The 17,924-nt window shown below is 45.4% G+C and overlaps 1 protein-coding gene across 3 annotated transcripts in view; it reads left to right on the top strand.

Annotated features, from left to right (window-relative positions):
• The window catches only part of runx1 (RUNX family transcription factor 1), a 238,526-nt gene extending 225,404 nt beyond the window's left edge, over positions 1-13,122 (top strand). For all 3 annotated transcript variants that reach the window (XM_063050442.1, XM_063050441.1, XM_063050443.1), the window contains 2 exons: positions 5,090-5,251; positions 10,514-13,122. In XM_063050442.1, coding sequence (XP_062906512.1) covers positions 5,090-5,251; positions 10,514-11,019 — 668 coding nt within the window. In that variant the 3' untranslated portion in view covers positions 11,020-13,122. The remainder of the gene's footprint in view (positions 1-5,089; positions 5,252-10,513) is intronic.
• Positions 13,123-17,924: the final 4,802 nt, after the last annotated feature.

Genomic DNA, 17,924 nt, shown 5'->3' with positions numbered 1-17,924 from the left:
AGGTTCATGGTTGGGTCTTTTGGTTATTCAGTGTCTCTTTGCCACTTGTTCTCTGCGGCACATTGGAGGTCGTTCTCATGTAGCATAGCTCCCTCCTGGTGTATCTGTTGAGTGCAATGTCCTCCCAGATTTTAGACGTGTGCACTGCAGAGATCCCATAATCTCACCATACTGGGGCAAAAAAAGTTCTACCACCCTAGATCACATGATCTGGGTAAACTGAAGAGGCCGATAATTACCCAGGGTAATTCTAGAAAACAAGATACAGAAAAACCCTTCCCTAGTTGATGAAAAATACTTCGGGATGTTACTCCGGGATATCAGTCCAAGTCTGGATATCTCTGGGATATCACTCCAGCTCTGAAAACCTTGGATTCCTTCATCTTCTCACAGCTGATGCCTACTTCATCCAGAAACAGTTGGACAGGGACGTGAAGAGGAAAGATTTAGAGGGATATAGAGCGAACAGGACAAGCTCAAATGGTCTTCTTGGTTGCCATGGACCAGTTTGGCTGATGGGTCTGTTTCTATGCGGTTTGGCTTTAAGACTTGATAACTCCGAGTAGGCCAAGGAAACCTGTGAGACTGTGTCCTCTTGACATGGTGAACTGCACCATATTAGTAATTGGATTGAAAGTGTTGGCCCTGGGAACTGAGAAAGCAACAGCTAATATTCTGAGCAATGATCCTAAGGGAAGTGAACTGACATTGGCATCCCAGAGATTACCTTGACTTGTGATATAAATCCCACTGTCCGCTAAACACTCTCCCCATCCTCATTCCCATTGTTGTCCCTTTAGTCTAAAGTCCCAAATAACCAATGTGCCAGAGGTTAATCCAATGGAAAGAGAAACGTTGACACGAGAAAATCTGCAGATGCTGGAAATTCAAGCAACACACACACACAAAAAGCTGGTGAACGCAGCAGGCCAGGCAGCAACTATAGGAAGAGGTACAGTCGACGTTTCAGGCTGAGACCCTTCGTCAGGAAAGAGAAACGTTGTTCTCTCAAATTTGAAAAGAGAAAAGAAATGGAAGTACAGCCAGCACTGACTCATTGGGTTGATCAAATTACTGAATCACCATGGGATCCTTCAGTGAACGATGGCAGACAGCCTCCTTTCGTTATGGCATCACTAACCACTCACCCCCTCCAACTCTGCCCCACTGAGTTTGGGGCAGTTTCATCATCATCAGTGTGTACCGTGTCGTATGATGTGGACGATCATGGTCTCCATGGCCATGATTGTTCTTGGCAAATATTTCTACAGAGGTGGTTTGCCATTGCCTTCTTCTGGGCAGTGCCTTTACAAGACGGGTGACCCCAGCCATTATCAATACTCTTCAGGGACTGTCTGCCTGGCATCAGTGGTCGTATAACCAGGACTTGTGGTATGTACTGGCTGCTCATACAACCATCCACCATCTGCTCCCATGGCCTCACATGCCCCTGATTGGGGGCTAAGCAGGTGCTACGCCTGCAGGCTAGCACAGCGAAGGCACCTTACACCTCCTTTGGTAGAGATTATCTCCACCCTGTGGGGCACCTTATATCCCTGATTTGTAACTCATACCCAAAAGGCTTCCAGATATCAGCCCCTTTGATAATGAACTGTACAAAATACAGAGCCTGCTGTTTCTCGCCAGTCTGTTAAAGATTTTCCTCATTGGTCAGCTTTCAATATTCTTAACTTTATTTGACAGATAAACACAATCCAGTACCTACTTACAGGGTGACCCAGCATGCCTGAAAGTGTTTCTTTGGGTCTGTTCTTTATTTACTGCCAGGATTTAGGTGTGGTATTTTGCTGAATTTGCAAAGATTAAACACTGCCCCAGGCAGAGCTATATCTCCATTTTGGCAACAAGTGTTGTTTTGAAACTGTTTGGTATTTTTGCTTGGACCAGTGTATACAGTACTTTGAAAATACCAGGGCTTTTGGTTCTTACTGCAGATATGGAATGTAAGGAACATACAGTGTCTGACTGTGGCTTCAGGAATCACAAAGCAGTCTAGAAAATGGACTTCACCTTTTTGTTGTGCTAAACCAACATTGTGTAGAATACTAATGTCCAATTGGATCCTGAAAGGACATAGAAACGGGTTTACACCCAGTGACATGAGTTGAAATGAAATCTGCATTGTTCCAGAAGGGATCAACTTGATTGAATTCCAACAGTTTGCTACTCATCAAACTTTGAAGGGCAGTGGCTCTCAAAGACGCATTGCCCTCAGCAGAGAGATGTTGCAACGCACTCTGTCTACCTAGGGAAGAGAGGGAATTGTCCCCTAAATTCACTCAAAAAGAATCCTGGTCAGTGAGATACATATTAGGCAAGAACATAGAATAATACAACACAGTACAGGCCCCTCGGCCCACAATGTTGTGCCAACCTTTTAACCTATTCCAAGGTCAATCTAACCCTTTCCTCCCAGGTAGCCTCCAATTTTTCTTTCATCCATGTGCCTATCTAAGAGTCTCTTAAATGTCCTCAATATATCTGCTTCTACCACCACCCCAAGCAGCACCTTCCATGCAGTTACTACTCTTTGTAAAAAAAACTACCCCTGACAACCCGATTTACTTTCCTAAAAAAACCTTAATGTTATGGCCCTCATTTTGGCCATTGTGCACTGGCTGTCCACATTATCTATCCCTCTTATAATCTTGTACTCCTTTGTCAAGTCACCTCTCATCCTCTTTCACTCCAAAGAGGAAAACTCTAACTTGCTCAACCTAGCCTCATAAGATGTACTCTCCAATCTAGGCAGCATCCTAGCGCATTCATACCGCTGCCTATGAGGAGTACTACATTCTCCCTGTGACCGTGTGGGTTTCCTCTACGTGCTCCAAGTTTCCTCCCACAGTCCAAAGATGTGCCGGTTGCTAGGTTAGTTGGTCATTGTAAATTATCCTGTGATTAGACTAGGGTTAAATCAGGAGTTGTTGGGCCGTGTGGCTCGAAGGAAGAGCCTATTCTGCCTCTCTGCAAAATAAACACATCTCTGCACCCTCTCTAAAAGCTCCTACATCCTTCCTGTAATGAGGGGACCAGGACTAAACGCAATGCTCCAGCAGTGGTCTAACCAGAGTTTTATAGAAGCTGCAACATCACCTCACGGCTTTTGAATTCAATCGTCCGACTACTGAAGTTCATCACACCATACACCTTCTTAACCACTCTAGTAACTTGCAGTGTGCTGGGAAACTCGGAGAGCAGCAGAAACACCATTAGAAGAACCCAACAGGAAGAGACTACATTTGCCTGCACTAGGGGGATCTGAGTGGAGCAGTGCACACAGAAACACTATGTCCCTCATGTCACTGTAACCAGATGCCGCGAATCATTCCGGGCAGCACTGTAGTGCAGCCATTAGCATAACACTGTTACCGTGAAGTATCTCTAAATAAAATAGTAAATAAATATATTTCAGTCAGCAGACCAGGGACTGGATTGTAACTCATGTGCATTGTCCAGCAAGCAAAGATATGGAGGATTATAATGAGTCATCTAGGTGCTCTTGCCTCATTACTGTGGACTGCATTAACGTTGAGGATGAGAGAGAGGGGCGAGCTGGACTTTGTGATTACGGTTCCATTAGAAAACGTTTCTCTCCATTAAAAGGAGTACTTTGCTGTCCGTACATTCCATCTCATCCTCCTGCACTGTTTCTGTGACTTCCACCAGTGACCTTCCTCCTCCTCTGTTCCTCATAGGAGAATGAGAGGTAATCTAAGAGTTATATAAAACCCTGGGGGGCATAGATCTGGTGATGCACGCAATCAAGCACTAAAGAGTATAGGTTTAAAGTGAGAGCGGAGACATTTAATAGGAACCTGAAGGGCAAAATTTTCACATGGACGGTGGTCCTTGAAAGGAATGAGCTGCCAGAGGAAATGGTTCATATAGGTATATTAACAAAAGACAATTGGAGAAACACAAAGAAAGGAAATGTTTAGAGCCGGGGTTCCCACCCTGGGGTCCATGGAATAAAAAAGGTTGGGAACCTCTAGTTTAGAGGGATGTGGGCCAAATGTGCTCAAATAGGATGAGCTTAGTTGGTCTTCGTGGTCAGCAGGAACCAGTTGGGCTGAAGGGCCTATTTTTGTGCTGCTAGCTCGTCAGCCTGCACCTCTGGACCTGCGGGTTGTGGCTCCATGAGCAACTCTCCCCCTAACTCCAGCGGCTGCCTTCACAGAACTAGGTTATGCAGTAGTCAATGCTCTGCTCCTGCTGGGCGTCTTGGTGCTCAGCCCTCTCCTGGGTTGACCCGGGCACCAGATTCAAAATGGAAAACTATGGAAGCTCTCAGCAGGTTGGGCAGCATCTGTAGAAAGGGGGGGGGGGAGATAATTTTTACAGATCTGGAGACTTTCTTGCCATTTTCAGATCCATGAGATTTCCCACTGTGATTCAAGCATTCAACACTAAGATAAAACTTGGTGTGTGGATTCAGGGAGGTCACAGGATCCTTTCCCCAGGAAAGTGCTGTCCGCAGTGAATTGGTCTCTTTGAAAATGGATGTGTCACGTCTGCTCCTCATTACAAAGTACAAAGTAAAGTTCAAAATAAATTTTCCCGCTCCCTTAGATTGAGTACTGTGCATGTAACTATGGGAAATGTCAACGATGCCACCTATTCCCCATTGAAATCAAAGTATTTGAAATAATTTCTCCAGAAGTAGAGAGCCTTGGTGCTGTCAGAGACGGAAGAGATTCTGCAGCGCCACAGACAAGTGCCGATAGAATTTGGGTCTCGGCTGGAAACGCTGACTGTTTACTCCCCGTTATTTCTGTAGCCAGAGGGTGGTGAATACGTGGAATTTGTTGTACAGGCCAAGTCATTGGGGTATATTCAAAGTGAAGGTTAATTAATTAGTAAAGGTGTCAAAGGTTACAGGGAGAAGGCAGGAGAATGGGATTGATAAGGATTATAAATGGCGGAGCAAACTCGATGGGCCGAATGGCCCGACTCTGCCCCTATGTTTTAGGTCGGGAAATAATGCCACACTAAGCGGCCGGGTCTGTTTTTATTTTCTCTCCAGCTGTCATGTAAACCAACACCATCTACCTTTCTCTCTCTACAGATACCAGGCACGTTCAGCCTTCTCCGCCGTGGAGCTACGATCAGTCCTACCCTTACCTCGGGCAGATCACAACACCCTCCGTTCACCCTGCAACTCCCATATCCCCCGGCCGGGCAAGCGGCATGCCAACAATCACAGCCGAAATTTCCAGCCGGCTTTCAGGTGAGCCATAAATTTTAAAAGATTAGCCAGAAGTGACCTTTAGGGGGGAGAAAATGAACTGCGCTTCGAAAGAGTTGGCCGAGGTTACCCCTCTGAGCTGACTGCGGATATTGCAGGTGGCACATTTAACGGGGATGATTGCGGGATAGCCCAGCAGATTGAAGTCTCCACTTATTTTTAAAAACATGGAGGTACCTGTAGCCTTCGGACCACTCTCACGAGGGGTTAATTATCATGATACGTGCCTATTCCGATGTTTATGTGGAACCCCATGACAGCGGACTAGTCCCTTAAATACAAATAGATATAACCTCAGGATACCCTTTAGTCTAAAATGGACTGATAAAGGAAACAAACTTCAATCTAATGAGAAGAGGAAAGGCTGTTTTTCTTATTTGCCGAACAAACATGACAACACGTTTGAAGTCTAACTTTTGATCATGTACTTTTCCGAATTATCACAGAGAAAACCAGACACGTTATTTAATCTAACAATCTATTAAAAAGACTGCAAGAAGACCCCAGTGTATAGAACTTTCTTGTCTTGGAAAATGTAGATTACCAGGAAGATTAAACAGGGAGCAAACAAGTGATGCTGGAAATCCGAGCAACACACAAAAATTGCTGGAGGAATTCAGCAGGCCAGGAAGCATCTGTGGGGGAAAATAAAGTACAGTCGACGTTTCGGGTCGACCCTGGCCTGCTGAGTTCCTCCAGCATTTTGTGTGTTAAGCAGGGAACACGTCACACTGAGGGGAGACGCAGTGAGATGTGAACAGAGGTTACAGGAGAGCCGCACTTGCGAGGACATGGAGTGGGTGTCCCATCCGATATGTGCGCGCTCAGGGTAGGAAGTAAAGGGGGTGCCGTCCTTAATTATGTATTCAAGCGTCAATGGGACTATTCGGGGATACTGTGCATCTCAGGTCCCAAGGCTGGAATTTAAGCGAGATCCCGACTGTCGTAAAGATAAGTTTGCTGATGTGAAGCTTTACCGGGGAAAGTGCTGCCGAAGCACATAGTGCGGACAAAACCGGAGAGACGGAGGTGTCAGGGTGTTCGTACGTAAGCTTCCCTATGGAGTGTGAGCAGGAGACGGTATTGGTGCAAATTCCCGTCTACATTGGTAATTGGATTATTATTGTCTCATGTACCGATGTACGGTGAAAAGCTTTCAGTTGCTTGCCGTTGTGTGAGGGTGTGGGGTGGCAGACACATGGCCCCTCGTTCCTGGGCTAAGGACGAGTGAGGGAATTCCCCTGAACAGTGTGGCCCTCCCGAAATGGCAAGTCCCAGGCAGTAAAGTTATTGCAATGTCGGAAACTTTAGTGAGGCGGAACGCCCACTGACGTTCAGGAGAGACGACAGTACAGTCGCCACATAATGAGACAGGTTAGAAACAAAAGACACTCCCCCAGTCGTTACCTCTAGTTCTCAAATAATGCACTCTTTACAGACCACGCCGGCTTTGCCTGATATTGCTGAGCACGTCATAGTTTGGCTCGTCACCCTGTGTGTGCTTCCACAGTCTGATTACCCTCACAACACCGCCGCACCTTGTCTGGCAGACGTTGTCATGACTTGCCACCGCTGTGATATATCCAGCTTCCAACCAAGATATCCTCCTTGTGGCGGATCGCTTTGTTTTGAGACGCGCTGAGGTTCTATCTGACTCGCAGCTTCGGGCAGGGGTAAAAGGGGGGAAACTGCAGATGCTGGAAATACAAAATAACAAAAATATCGGAAGCACTCAGCGGATCAGGCAGCATCTGTGATAAGGAAAGAGAGTTGATGCTTCAAGGCCGAGAAAACTGAAGCGTCTCGGGCGCCCTAAGGCATTAGGTAACACACACAAAATGCTGGAGGAATTTGGACGTTTCGGACCGAAACCCCGCATCGGGACTCCAAAGTATCGACTGTTTCGTTCGCTCCACAGGTGCAGTCTGAGTTCCTGCATCATTTTTAGTGTGTGTTTCTCGAGATTTCTAGCATCTTTAGAATCTCTTGTGTCTGAGGCATTCAGTCCTTTGAGCGCAAGGGTGACCCCTAGTGCCAGTTGGAGGGATAGAAAGCGAGCGAATGGAGTGAACCGGACTGACTTGTAATTAGTGCGGGTAGCCGACGCGAACAGGTCAACTGTCCCCAAGATGGCCAACGACAAATGAAGTTCATGTGAGTTAGTTTCCATTATTATTGTAATGTAGGTTTCCATAGGTTACAAGGACGATAGCGCAGGTTACAGCAACCTCAGTGCAAGTTACAACTCCATGTTGTAGAAGAACCTCAGTGGGGGTTGCAACCCCGTCACTGTAGGTCAAGGTCAAAGTCGAGTTTATTCTCACGCGCACAAGTACGCGTATGCACAGGTGCTACGAGCAGCAACATTGCAGGCATTTAGAAACATATAAGCAACATAACAAGAAAAAAACGTAACTATAAATTATACATAACTTTAAAAAAAATCAAAAACTAACAACCTGATTCAGTACCTCAATTAAGTTTATAATAATCTCATGTAGGTTACAACAGCTGTTACAGAATTGCCCAGAGTTTGCATTTAGTGTAAAATTCTCACTCGCTCTCTCTCTCTCACACACACACACAAAGCCTTTTAAATGCGATAATCTTTCTAAAATTCGCATCTTCAGCAAAGAAATGGTTATGTTTATTCCCAAACATGGCAAATCTACAAAGTGAGTCTGCCGCTTTAGTCATCGTGCGGATTGTGCAAGAGTTGCGTGGACACAGTGCGCATTGTTAACTCCATGAACACCGAGGGAAAGCTCCTGAGGCAAAAAAAAAACAAGGAGCCAAACCAAGATCACCGATGTATTAGTTTACTGGGCAGATGATGAAGTAATCAACGTTTGCATTAGAATGCAGTCTGTGGTTGACAATTGCCTCTCTGTACAGTCAGACGGCCCAGATAGATGTGGTCACTTTGTGGAAGAAGGAAGTGGTTTCATGTGTTTGTCATCGACTGGCCACAAATCCCATCACAACCACAACAAATCCCGATTCCGCTTGGTCTGACAGCAGGAAACCTTTTTGATCCTGGCAGATCAACCGGGAGTTCACTACCATCCCGAATTGGTGTGTCCGAGACATTTAACCTAGACTGCATGGAACTGGGAACTGTTATCATGCTCGCCGAGACTAGTCCTGAATTTAATGTCCAGGCACCTTGGCTGTAGCCTTCCGTGGCGCTCTCTCTCCCGCTTTAAGGTGCCCGCTTTGGTCAGCTCTCGTTACCGGCCTCAACTTCCCGTTATGTGGTGTGCATCATATTCTGTTTGACACAGCTGTCCTGATGCAATTCGGAGGTTTTTATTTGCTACGTTACTAATGCTTTAAAAGTACACACCGTCATTGTCAGGATGTCAAGTAGGGGATTTCATAGAAACATAGAAACATAGAATATAGGTACAGGAGTAGGCCATTCGGCCCTTCGAGCCTGCACCGCCATTTATTATGATCATGGCTGATCATCCAACTCAGAACCCCGCCCCAGCCTTCCCTCCATACCCCCTGACCCCCGTAGCCACAAGGGCCATATCTAACTCCCTCTTAAACATAGCCAATGAACTGGCCTCAACAGTTTCCTGTGGCAGAGAATTCCATTTACATTACATTACAGAATTACATTTCCTGGTAGTGTACATAAAAAGATGCCTTCACATTATTGTTACTGGCGCCATACAATCCAGTATCTTCGGTTTGTCTTCTCACCCCTTATTTGACAAAAGCAAAGAGGAAATTTCCTCAGGCCGTGCGTTTGCGAATTACATAAAGTATTTCAATTAGAGCTCCGGTCCTGTGCACAAGGGACGGTGAGGAAACCGTACAATGGGAAGACATACTCGCAGCCGCATCACACATCACAGGAGAGGGAGGGGGAGAGAGGGGGAGAGAGAGGGAGAGAGAGAGGGAGGGAGAGAGAGAGAACGAACTTGCAAAGTACACAATGAGAGAGAACTCCATTGTAGTGCGAGATGGTTCGTAGTGTTTCCTTGCTGAGGTAGGGTTACAAACACGAGAAAATTGCGAACGCTGGAAATCCAGGGTTAGGCATGTGCAGATTTGTTTAATAACCTAATGATTGCGGGACAGTAGCTGTTCCTGAACCTGGCGGGGCGGGACTTCAGGTTCCTGATGATCGGAGAAAAGAGGGCACGTCCCATATGGTGGGGATCAATGCTACTTTCTGTCAGTGGTGGGGAAGACTGTGCCTGTGATGGATTGGGTGGCGTCCACTACTCTCTGCAGCCTCTTGCGTTCTTCTGCGTTGGAGTTGCTGTATCAGACCATGATATAACCAGTCAGGATACTTTTAACATAGTTTATTGAACAATCTGCAGACATGAGTGTTTTGTGTGCAAAGTATTTGTTCCATCTGAGGTGGATTCTGGGCAGAAGTTAATCTCCGCTCTCTGCCAGGACATTGAGAAAATAAAACAAAACGCCTTTTCTGTTTTAGCGAAAGAGATATTCAGCAGGAAGACAACCTTTCGGCCCAATCCCTCCATGCCGACCAATGTGCCTGCCTATCTGTGCTAGTTCCATTTGCCTTTCTTTTGCCCAAATCGCTCTAAATCATGCCCTTCCATCTACTTGTCCAAATGTTTTCAAACTGTGTACTGTAATCATACTTGCCACTAACGACCTCCAGCGGTATGATCCATATATGCAACACCCTCTTTTACTACAGCCTGTCCCTCGGGCCTTCTTTAAAAATTTCCTCCTCCTCACCTTAAATCTGTGCCCTCTCCTTTTAGTCTCCCCTAGCCCAAGGAAAAAAAAAGATGGCGACCTTCTACCTTACTTAGACTCTTCAAGTTTCTCTAAACCTCCGTGAGTTCACCCTTCCGCTTCCGCCTCATGTAAACTGTCCCGCAGTATCCAGTCTCTCCTTATAACTCTACTAACGCCACACCCCCGCCGCTGGCAACATCCTTGTCATTTCCGCCCCCCCCCAGCCCTCTGCAACTTATCCTTCCTATAGCCAAGCGACCAGAACTGCACACAATATTGCAAATGTGTCTACAACAGTAACGTGACATCCCAATCTTTATACTTAATGCCCGACCGAAGACCAGCATGCTCCTTCCTATCTAACTCGTCTTGATTGGAATTATTTCTTCCGTTGTTATTCATTATTTTCCAACTGGATTAAACCCCCAAACATTGAGCACTTTGGGGGGAAGTTGCCTGTTGTGTGTTGAATGTTGTGACCTAGCCAACTAGATCGGTGTTCTCTTGCAGGAGCCTCCGATCTCACCGCATTTGGGGACCCAAGAATGGGAATCGACCGCCAGTTCCCGGCTCTCCCTTCTCTCTCCGACAGCCGCTTCGCGGATCCCCGCATGCACTACCCGGGAGCTTTCGCGTACACGCCGACACCAGTGAGCAGCGGCATCGGGATTGGCATGTCAGCGATGACCACTGCAGCGCGCTACACCTACCTGCCTCCCCCGTATCCCGGTTCTGCCCAGGGGCAGGCGGGACCATTCCAAACGAGCTCCTCTCCGTACCATCTCTACTACGGCACCTCCACTGGCCCCTACCAGTTCTCCATGATGGCCGGCGGAGAGCGGTCGCCGCCCCGCGTCCTCCCCGCCTGCACTAATGCGTCCACGGGATCGAGCCTCCTCAATCCAAACCTACCCAGCCAGAGCGACGTGGTGGACGCAGATGGCAGCCACAGCAACTCCCCGACAAACATCAGCACTACCGGGAGACTGGAAGAAGCCGTGTGGAGGCCATATTAATTAAAACAAAGCTCCTCAGTTCACGAACCTCCATCGCCGAAATCCCCAATGGATCTGGGGACACCGCAAGAACTTTGATCACGAAAAGGACATCATTGTGTTTGCTTGGTTTTCCCTCAACAATTTTGTCCTCCTTTCCCGTTCTCCTAAACTGTTTCGAGTTTACTGGCAAGACATTTTTTTTGTCGCGCACCTTATCTTGAAGCAAATGTTTCAATTCCTATTCGCCTTTAGATTCGGCGCCGAGGAAGTAAATTGAGACCGTTGTGTACAAGCCGAAAGGAATTTCCCAACCTACCCTTTTGCCGCTGTCTGTCCTTCTTTGGTCATAGTTTCTACAGTGCAGCCAGTGACGGAAGCAGCATGGAGATTTTGTTAGAAAATAATTTTTGAGAGAAAAAAATAAAGAACACAGACTGAAATCACTTCAGCGGATGAACTGGAGCAAATCTGAATTGTGGCAAGTTTCTGCATCACACTCTAATGTCAGTTAGTATTTTTTTTCTCTACTAGCATGACACATTGGGACAGAGGGCCGCTGCTTGGCACAGACCAAGAGCACTAACATTTAACGTGTATTTTTGTACATTTTCCAACTCATTTTAAATTAAATGTTGACTACTTCCCACTGAAAGCCTGGTCAGGTGGGGGCAGCACCGGCCTCTTTTTGTATGTTTTCCAAGCATCATTTTAAATTAAATGTTGACTACTTCCCACTGAAAGCCCGGCCAGGTGTAGGCAGCACCGGCCTTCTCCGCCTTTTCAACACCTCCAGTGGTTTCAGAGAGCAGGATTTGTCTTTCCTGCACAGATTGAGACGCACGAAACACCTCGGCATCTTTGATGCACGCGGCGAAGATCACACGCACATTTTACAGACGGTTACCTGTTTGATACAGAGCAAGCTTACCAAACAGAGATCGCGAGGGGAGGGTATGGATAGAGAGCCTTGAAGCCAACACAGGTTTGGGCGGAGTTGGCAGCAAGCATGTTGATACCAAATGTAGAGGCTCCGACTTTGCCACATCTCATGGCTGTTAAATCAGTGACTTTCCATTCATCCTCACGCAAAGATTTGAACTGAGCTTTTTTCTTCCGGACGTGCAACAAATGCTGGTGGAGTCGAGTAAATACCATTTCCAGATGGTCCCGGGTTGAATAACAGTTGACCTGCAGACGTGTATATGAAAGGGGGAAAGATGGACAGATAACACTGCGAATTTAAACAGTTCCGGGCGTGTCCAGCATCAGGCGAAATCTCTGGGCCATGCACATTCTACCCAGTCACCAGAGCCTACTTCCAAAATAAAAATGTCGTGGCTTTTATAGTTATTGGTTAAATGTTATTTAATTTGCTTCGTGAATATTGTTTCATTTGCTGGTCAACAGAGAAAGATGATGGCAAAGCGGGACTTTAAATTGGTGTTTCAAAGAATGGAACATGATTGGAAAGGGAAAGGGGAAAGGGCTGCTGGCAGCAATCTAGCTGGATTTGTTATTTAATGCTCGTGTTTTCAAAAATTCGTCGTTTATTCTTCAAAAACAAGATATAAGGTTCGCCTGCGTCTATTTGCTACCTTATAAAATCAAGATATGTCAGCTGTCTTAAACATGTGTTCAGTGTGTTGACGCAAGACTGGATCATTTACGCAATTCTAATGGACTATAAATATCAGTTTCTTGAGTCAAGCCTATTATTGTACCTATATTTGTAAATAAGCAAGAGTTTTTTTTAAAGAAATATTCCAGCTCCTCATGGCTAGTATGTGTACAAACATCACTCTGCTCCAGACCGCTTTCAGATATCTCATTTTGGTCAAAGAATTTTCAATGGCATTTGCAAAACTCTAGTTTTTCTTTTTTTTTTGAGCTTAGGTGTTGTAGGTAGAATCACATGCGTTAAGATAGCTCTTCCTGTTCACCGCAATCCAACTCTTGGACGCCTTTTCTTCCAGCACAGCAGATGACTACAGCAGGGAATGATACCCAGAGCGGCTGGACTGCTGCAGGTTCTTTGAGGAACGTTATTGACATCCATACTCTTTGTACCAAAGTTTGTTGAACGATTTCATAGTTCTGTGGCTGGCTAATAAATTAGTTTGTTGGACAAGTATTGGCTTGCATCTGTTTTATTATCTGCAGTGCACACGCAAAACACAAGAGGAACTCAGCTGGTCAGGCAGCATTTATGGAGAGGTTTAAACTGTCGATGTTTTGGCCCGAGGCCCTTCATCCAGGACTAGAAATGAAGGGGGAAGACGCCAAAATGGGTGTGGAGGAAAAGAAGTATGAGCTGGCAGGTGATAGATGGGTGGGAATGGTGAATGGAAAGCTGGGTACATGAGGAAGTGGGGATGATGTCAGAAGCTGGGACATGATTGGTGGAAGGGGTAAAGGGACGAAGATGAAGGAAGCTGATAGGAGAAGAGAGTAGACGATAGGAAAAAGGGGGAGGGTAAGGAGGAGAGAGATGATGGATAGGTGAGCAGAAGGTTAAAGGTAAGAAGAGAGCCAGAATGGGAAATTGAAAAAGAGGGGAGGGGGAGAAGTTACCAGAGGTTAGAGAAATTGATGCTGCTTGTAATTTTCCTCTCCTCTTTCCCTCTCATGCCCTTCTGTGTAAAATTACCCTCTTTCTTCCCTTTGTGCCCCCCGTGGATTTTGACTTCTCTAACCCCCAGCATTGTTTGCATCAAATCAAATCAGCAAGGATGAGCTGGGGGCAGCCCACAAGTGTTGCCATGCTTCTGGTGCCAACATATTATGTCCACAACTCACTAACCCTAATCGTACATCTTTTGGAATCTGGGAGGAAACCGGAGCACCTAGAAGAAACACACACAGCCATGGGAAGAAGGTACAGACAGCAGTGGGAATCGGATCCCGATCTTACAGGTTGTGCGGTAATAGCCACTATGCTAAAATGCTGCCCTTGTAATGGCCAGTCTATATTGCTGGCTAATGTGGATCACCTTCCCCTTGCACAGATAATAACACAGTCTCCCCCACTTTCTTATTCTGGCTTCAGCCCCTTTGTTTTCCATTCCTGATGAATGTTATGGACCCAAATATCGACAGTTTATTCCCTTCCAGAAATGCTGCCTGACCTGTTGAGTTACTCCAGCATTTTGTGTGTGTTGCTCTAGAAAAACAGTCATGGGCTAGTTTCTGCACCTCCTTAAATGCAAGTTCAGCAGGATATTGATAGAGGGGCATTCATTGACGGCTATTCCACTGAATGTTGGGGTGAGTTTTCTCCTGCTGGATATTGTCACTGCCTTGCACTTGTGCACAATGGCTGTCACTGAGCATCCATCAGCTTAGGCCTGTATCTCTGTCTGTTTCAAAGTTGTTATTGAGAAAGACTAGGACTGAGTACTGGACAATTGGGTTGGCGTGGAGAGGGACTCGACAGCTGGCAGAGCAACAGGCTGAAGAGCCTGTTTCTGTCTCATTACTTTCACTGACTCCATTCTTTAAACACAAACTTGTCCAGCCTTTCAACATAAGGCAAATTTTTCATAGCCATGATTATAAACATCATCAAAACTGTAGTGTAACGTTTAAAGTGCAGGATACCCAGAGTTAATTCTTGCCACTGTCTGTCTGGAGTTTGTTCATTCTCCCTATGACTGTGTGGGCGTCACCCCACAGCCCAAAGACGTACAGGTTAGTAAGTTAATTAGTCACAAGGGTGTAACTGGGTAGTGCTGGAAGGGCCCGATACCATGCTGAATCACAAAATAAATAAATAGACTTGTATTCAGATAAAGCTCACTACCTTTTATCATAGTGAGTTTGATCTCAAACAGCAAAACTAGCATCTACTGGAAAGAGCAAAGCAATATCACAACTAATCAATCTGATGATATCTCCACATATAATTGTGATAGTGATGGGTAATTAAACAGTTAGCAAGACGAGGAAGTGCTCACAAACATAACATGACATGACTGTAAAGGCATCGAAGTTCAAAGTAAATTTATCATGAAAGTACATATATGTCACCAAATACAACCCTGAGATTCATTTTTTCTGTGGGCAGTTACATTAAATACAAGAAACACAATAGAATCAGTGAAAGACCACACCCAACAGGATGGAAAATAACCAATGTGTAAACATAGAAACATAGAAAATAGGTGCAGGAGTAGGCCATTCGGCCCTTCGAGCCTGCACCGCCATTTATTATGATCATGGCTGATCATCCAACTCAGAACCCCGCCCCAGCCTTCCCTCCATACCCCCTGACCCCCGTAGCCACAAGGGCCATATCTAACTCCCTCTTAAATATAGCCAATGAACTGGCCTCAACAGTTTCCTGTGGCAGAGAATTCCACAGATTCACCACTCTCTGTGTGAAGAAGTTTTTCCTAATCTCGGTCCTAAAAGGCTTCCCCTCTATCCTCAAACTGTGACCCCTCGTTCTGGACTTCCCCAACATCGGGAACAATCTTCCTGCATCTAGCCTGTCCAATCCCTTTAGGATTTTATACGTTTCAATCAGATCCCCCCTCAATCTTCTAAATTCCAACGAGTACAAGCCCAGTTCATCCAGTCTTTCTTCATATGAAAGTCCTGCCATCCCAGGAATCAATCTGGTGAACCTTCTTTGTACTCCCTCTATGGCAAAGATGTCTTTCCTCAGATTAGGGGACCAAAACTGCACACAATACTCCAGGTGTGGTCTCACCAAGGCCTTATACAACTGCAGTAGTACCTCCCTGCTCCTGTACTCGAATCCTCTCGCTATAAATGCCAGCATACCATTCGCCTTTTTCACTGCCTGCTGTACCTGCATGCCCACTTTCAACGACTGGTGTATAATGACACCCAGGTCTCGTTGCACCTCCCCTTTTCCTAATCGGCCACCATTCAGATAATAATCTGTTTTCCTATTTTTGCCACCAAAGTGGATAACTTCACATTTATCCACATTAAATTGCATCTGCCATGAATTTGCCCACTCACCCAACCTATCCAAGTCACCCTGCATCCTCTTAGCATCCTCCTCACTGCTAACACTGCCACCCAGCTTCGTATCATCCGCAAACTTGGAGATGCTGCATTTAATTCCCTCATCCAAGTCATTAATATATATTGTAAACAACTGGGGTCCCAGCACTGAGCCTTGCGGTACCCCACTAGTCACCGCCTGCCATTCTGAAAAGGTCCCGTTTATTCCCACTCTTTGCTTCCTGTCTGCTAACCAATTCTCCACCCACACCAATACCTTACCCCCAATACCATGTGCTTTAAGTTTGCACACTAATCTCCTGTGTGGGACCTTGTCAAAAGCCTTTTGAAAATCCAAATATACCACATCCACTGGTTCTCCCCTATCCACTCTACTAGTTACATCCTCAAAAAATTCTATGAGATTCGTCAGACATGATTTTCCTTTCACAAATCCATGCTGACTTTGTCCGATCATTTCACTGCTTTCCAAATGTGCTGTTATCACATCCTTGATAACTGACTCCAGCAGTTTCCCCACCACCGACGTTAGGCTAACCGGTCTATAATTCCCCGGTTTCTCTCTCCCTTCTTTTTTAAAAAGTGGGGTTACATTAGCCACCCTCCAATCCTCAGGAACTAGTCCAGAATCTAACGAGTTTTGAAAAATTATCACTAATGCATCCACTATTTCTTGGGCTACTTCCTTAAGCACTCTAGGATGCAGACCATCTGGCCCTAGGGATTTATCTGCCTTCAATCCCTTCAATTTACCTAACACCACTTCCCTGCTAACATGTATTTCGCTCAGTTCCTCCATCTCACTGGACCCTCTGTCCCTTACTATTTCTGGAAGATTATTTATGCCCTCCTTAGTGAAGACAGAACCAAAGTAATTATTCAATTGGTCTGCCATGTCCTTGCTCCCCATAATCAATTCACCTGTTTCTGTCTGCAGGGGACCTACATTTGTCTTTACCAGTTTTTTCCTTTTTACATATCTATTAAAGCTTTTACAGTCCGTTTTTATGTTCCCTGCCAGTTTTCTCTCATAATCTTTTTTCCCCTTCCTAATTAAGCCCTTTGTCCTCCTCTGCTGAACTCTGAATTTCTCCCAGTCCTCAGGTGAGCCACTTTCTCTGGCTAATTTGTATGCTTCTTCTTTGGAATTGATACTATCCCTAATTTCTCTTGTCAGCCACGGGTGCACTACCTTCCTTGATTTATTCTTTTGCCAAACTGGGATGAACAATTTTTGTAGTTCATCCATGCAACCTTTAAATGCTTGCCATTGCATATCCACCGTCAATCCTTTAAGTGTCATTTGCCAGTCTATCTTAGCTAATTCACGTCTCATACCTTCAAAGTTACCCCTCTTTAAATTCAGAACCTTTGTTTCTGAATTAACTATGTCACTCTCCATCTTAATGAAGAATTCCACCATATTATGGTCACTCTTACCCAAGGGGCCTCTCACGACAAGATTGCTAATTAACCCTTCCTCATTGCTCAAAACCCAGTCCAGAATAGCCTGCTCTCTAGTTGGTTCCTCGACATGTTGGTTCAAAAACCATCCCGCATACATTCCAAGAAATCCTCTTCCTCAGCACCTTTACCAATTTGGTTCACCCAGTCTACATGTAGATTGAAGTCACCCATTATAACTGCTGTTCCTTTATTGCACACAATTAGTGAGTACAAGAGAGAAAAAAATTATATTAAATAGATATATGAAATGTGTCAGACAAAGAAAACAGAATTATCAGTTCAGGAACAATGGAAAAGGTTTATATAGCACCTCGATGCACCAAAATGTCACCAACCCCCTAAGCACAGGATTATGGACAAATACAGAGACAATGAACTTTTGGTGGAATATCTGGACATACAGCATGACACACAATGAAGAAGCAATCTGGACTAGGAGGAAAACAAACACACTCACACAG

This window comes from Mobula hypostoma, chromosome 6, assembly GCF_963921235.1.
Source record: "Mobula hypostoma chromosome 6, sMobHyp1.1, whole genome shotgun sequence".
In the NCBI taxonomy this organism is placed as follows: domain Eukaryota; kingdom Metazoa; phylum Chordata; class Chondrichthyes; order Myliobatiformes; family Myliobatidae; genus Mobula; species Mobula hypostoma.
This window is presented reverse-complemented; position numbering and strand designations above follow the sequence as displayed.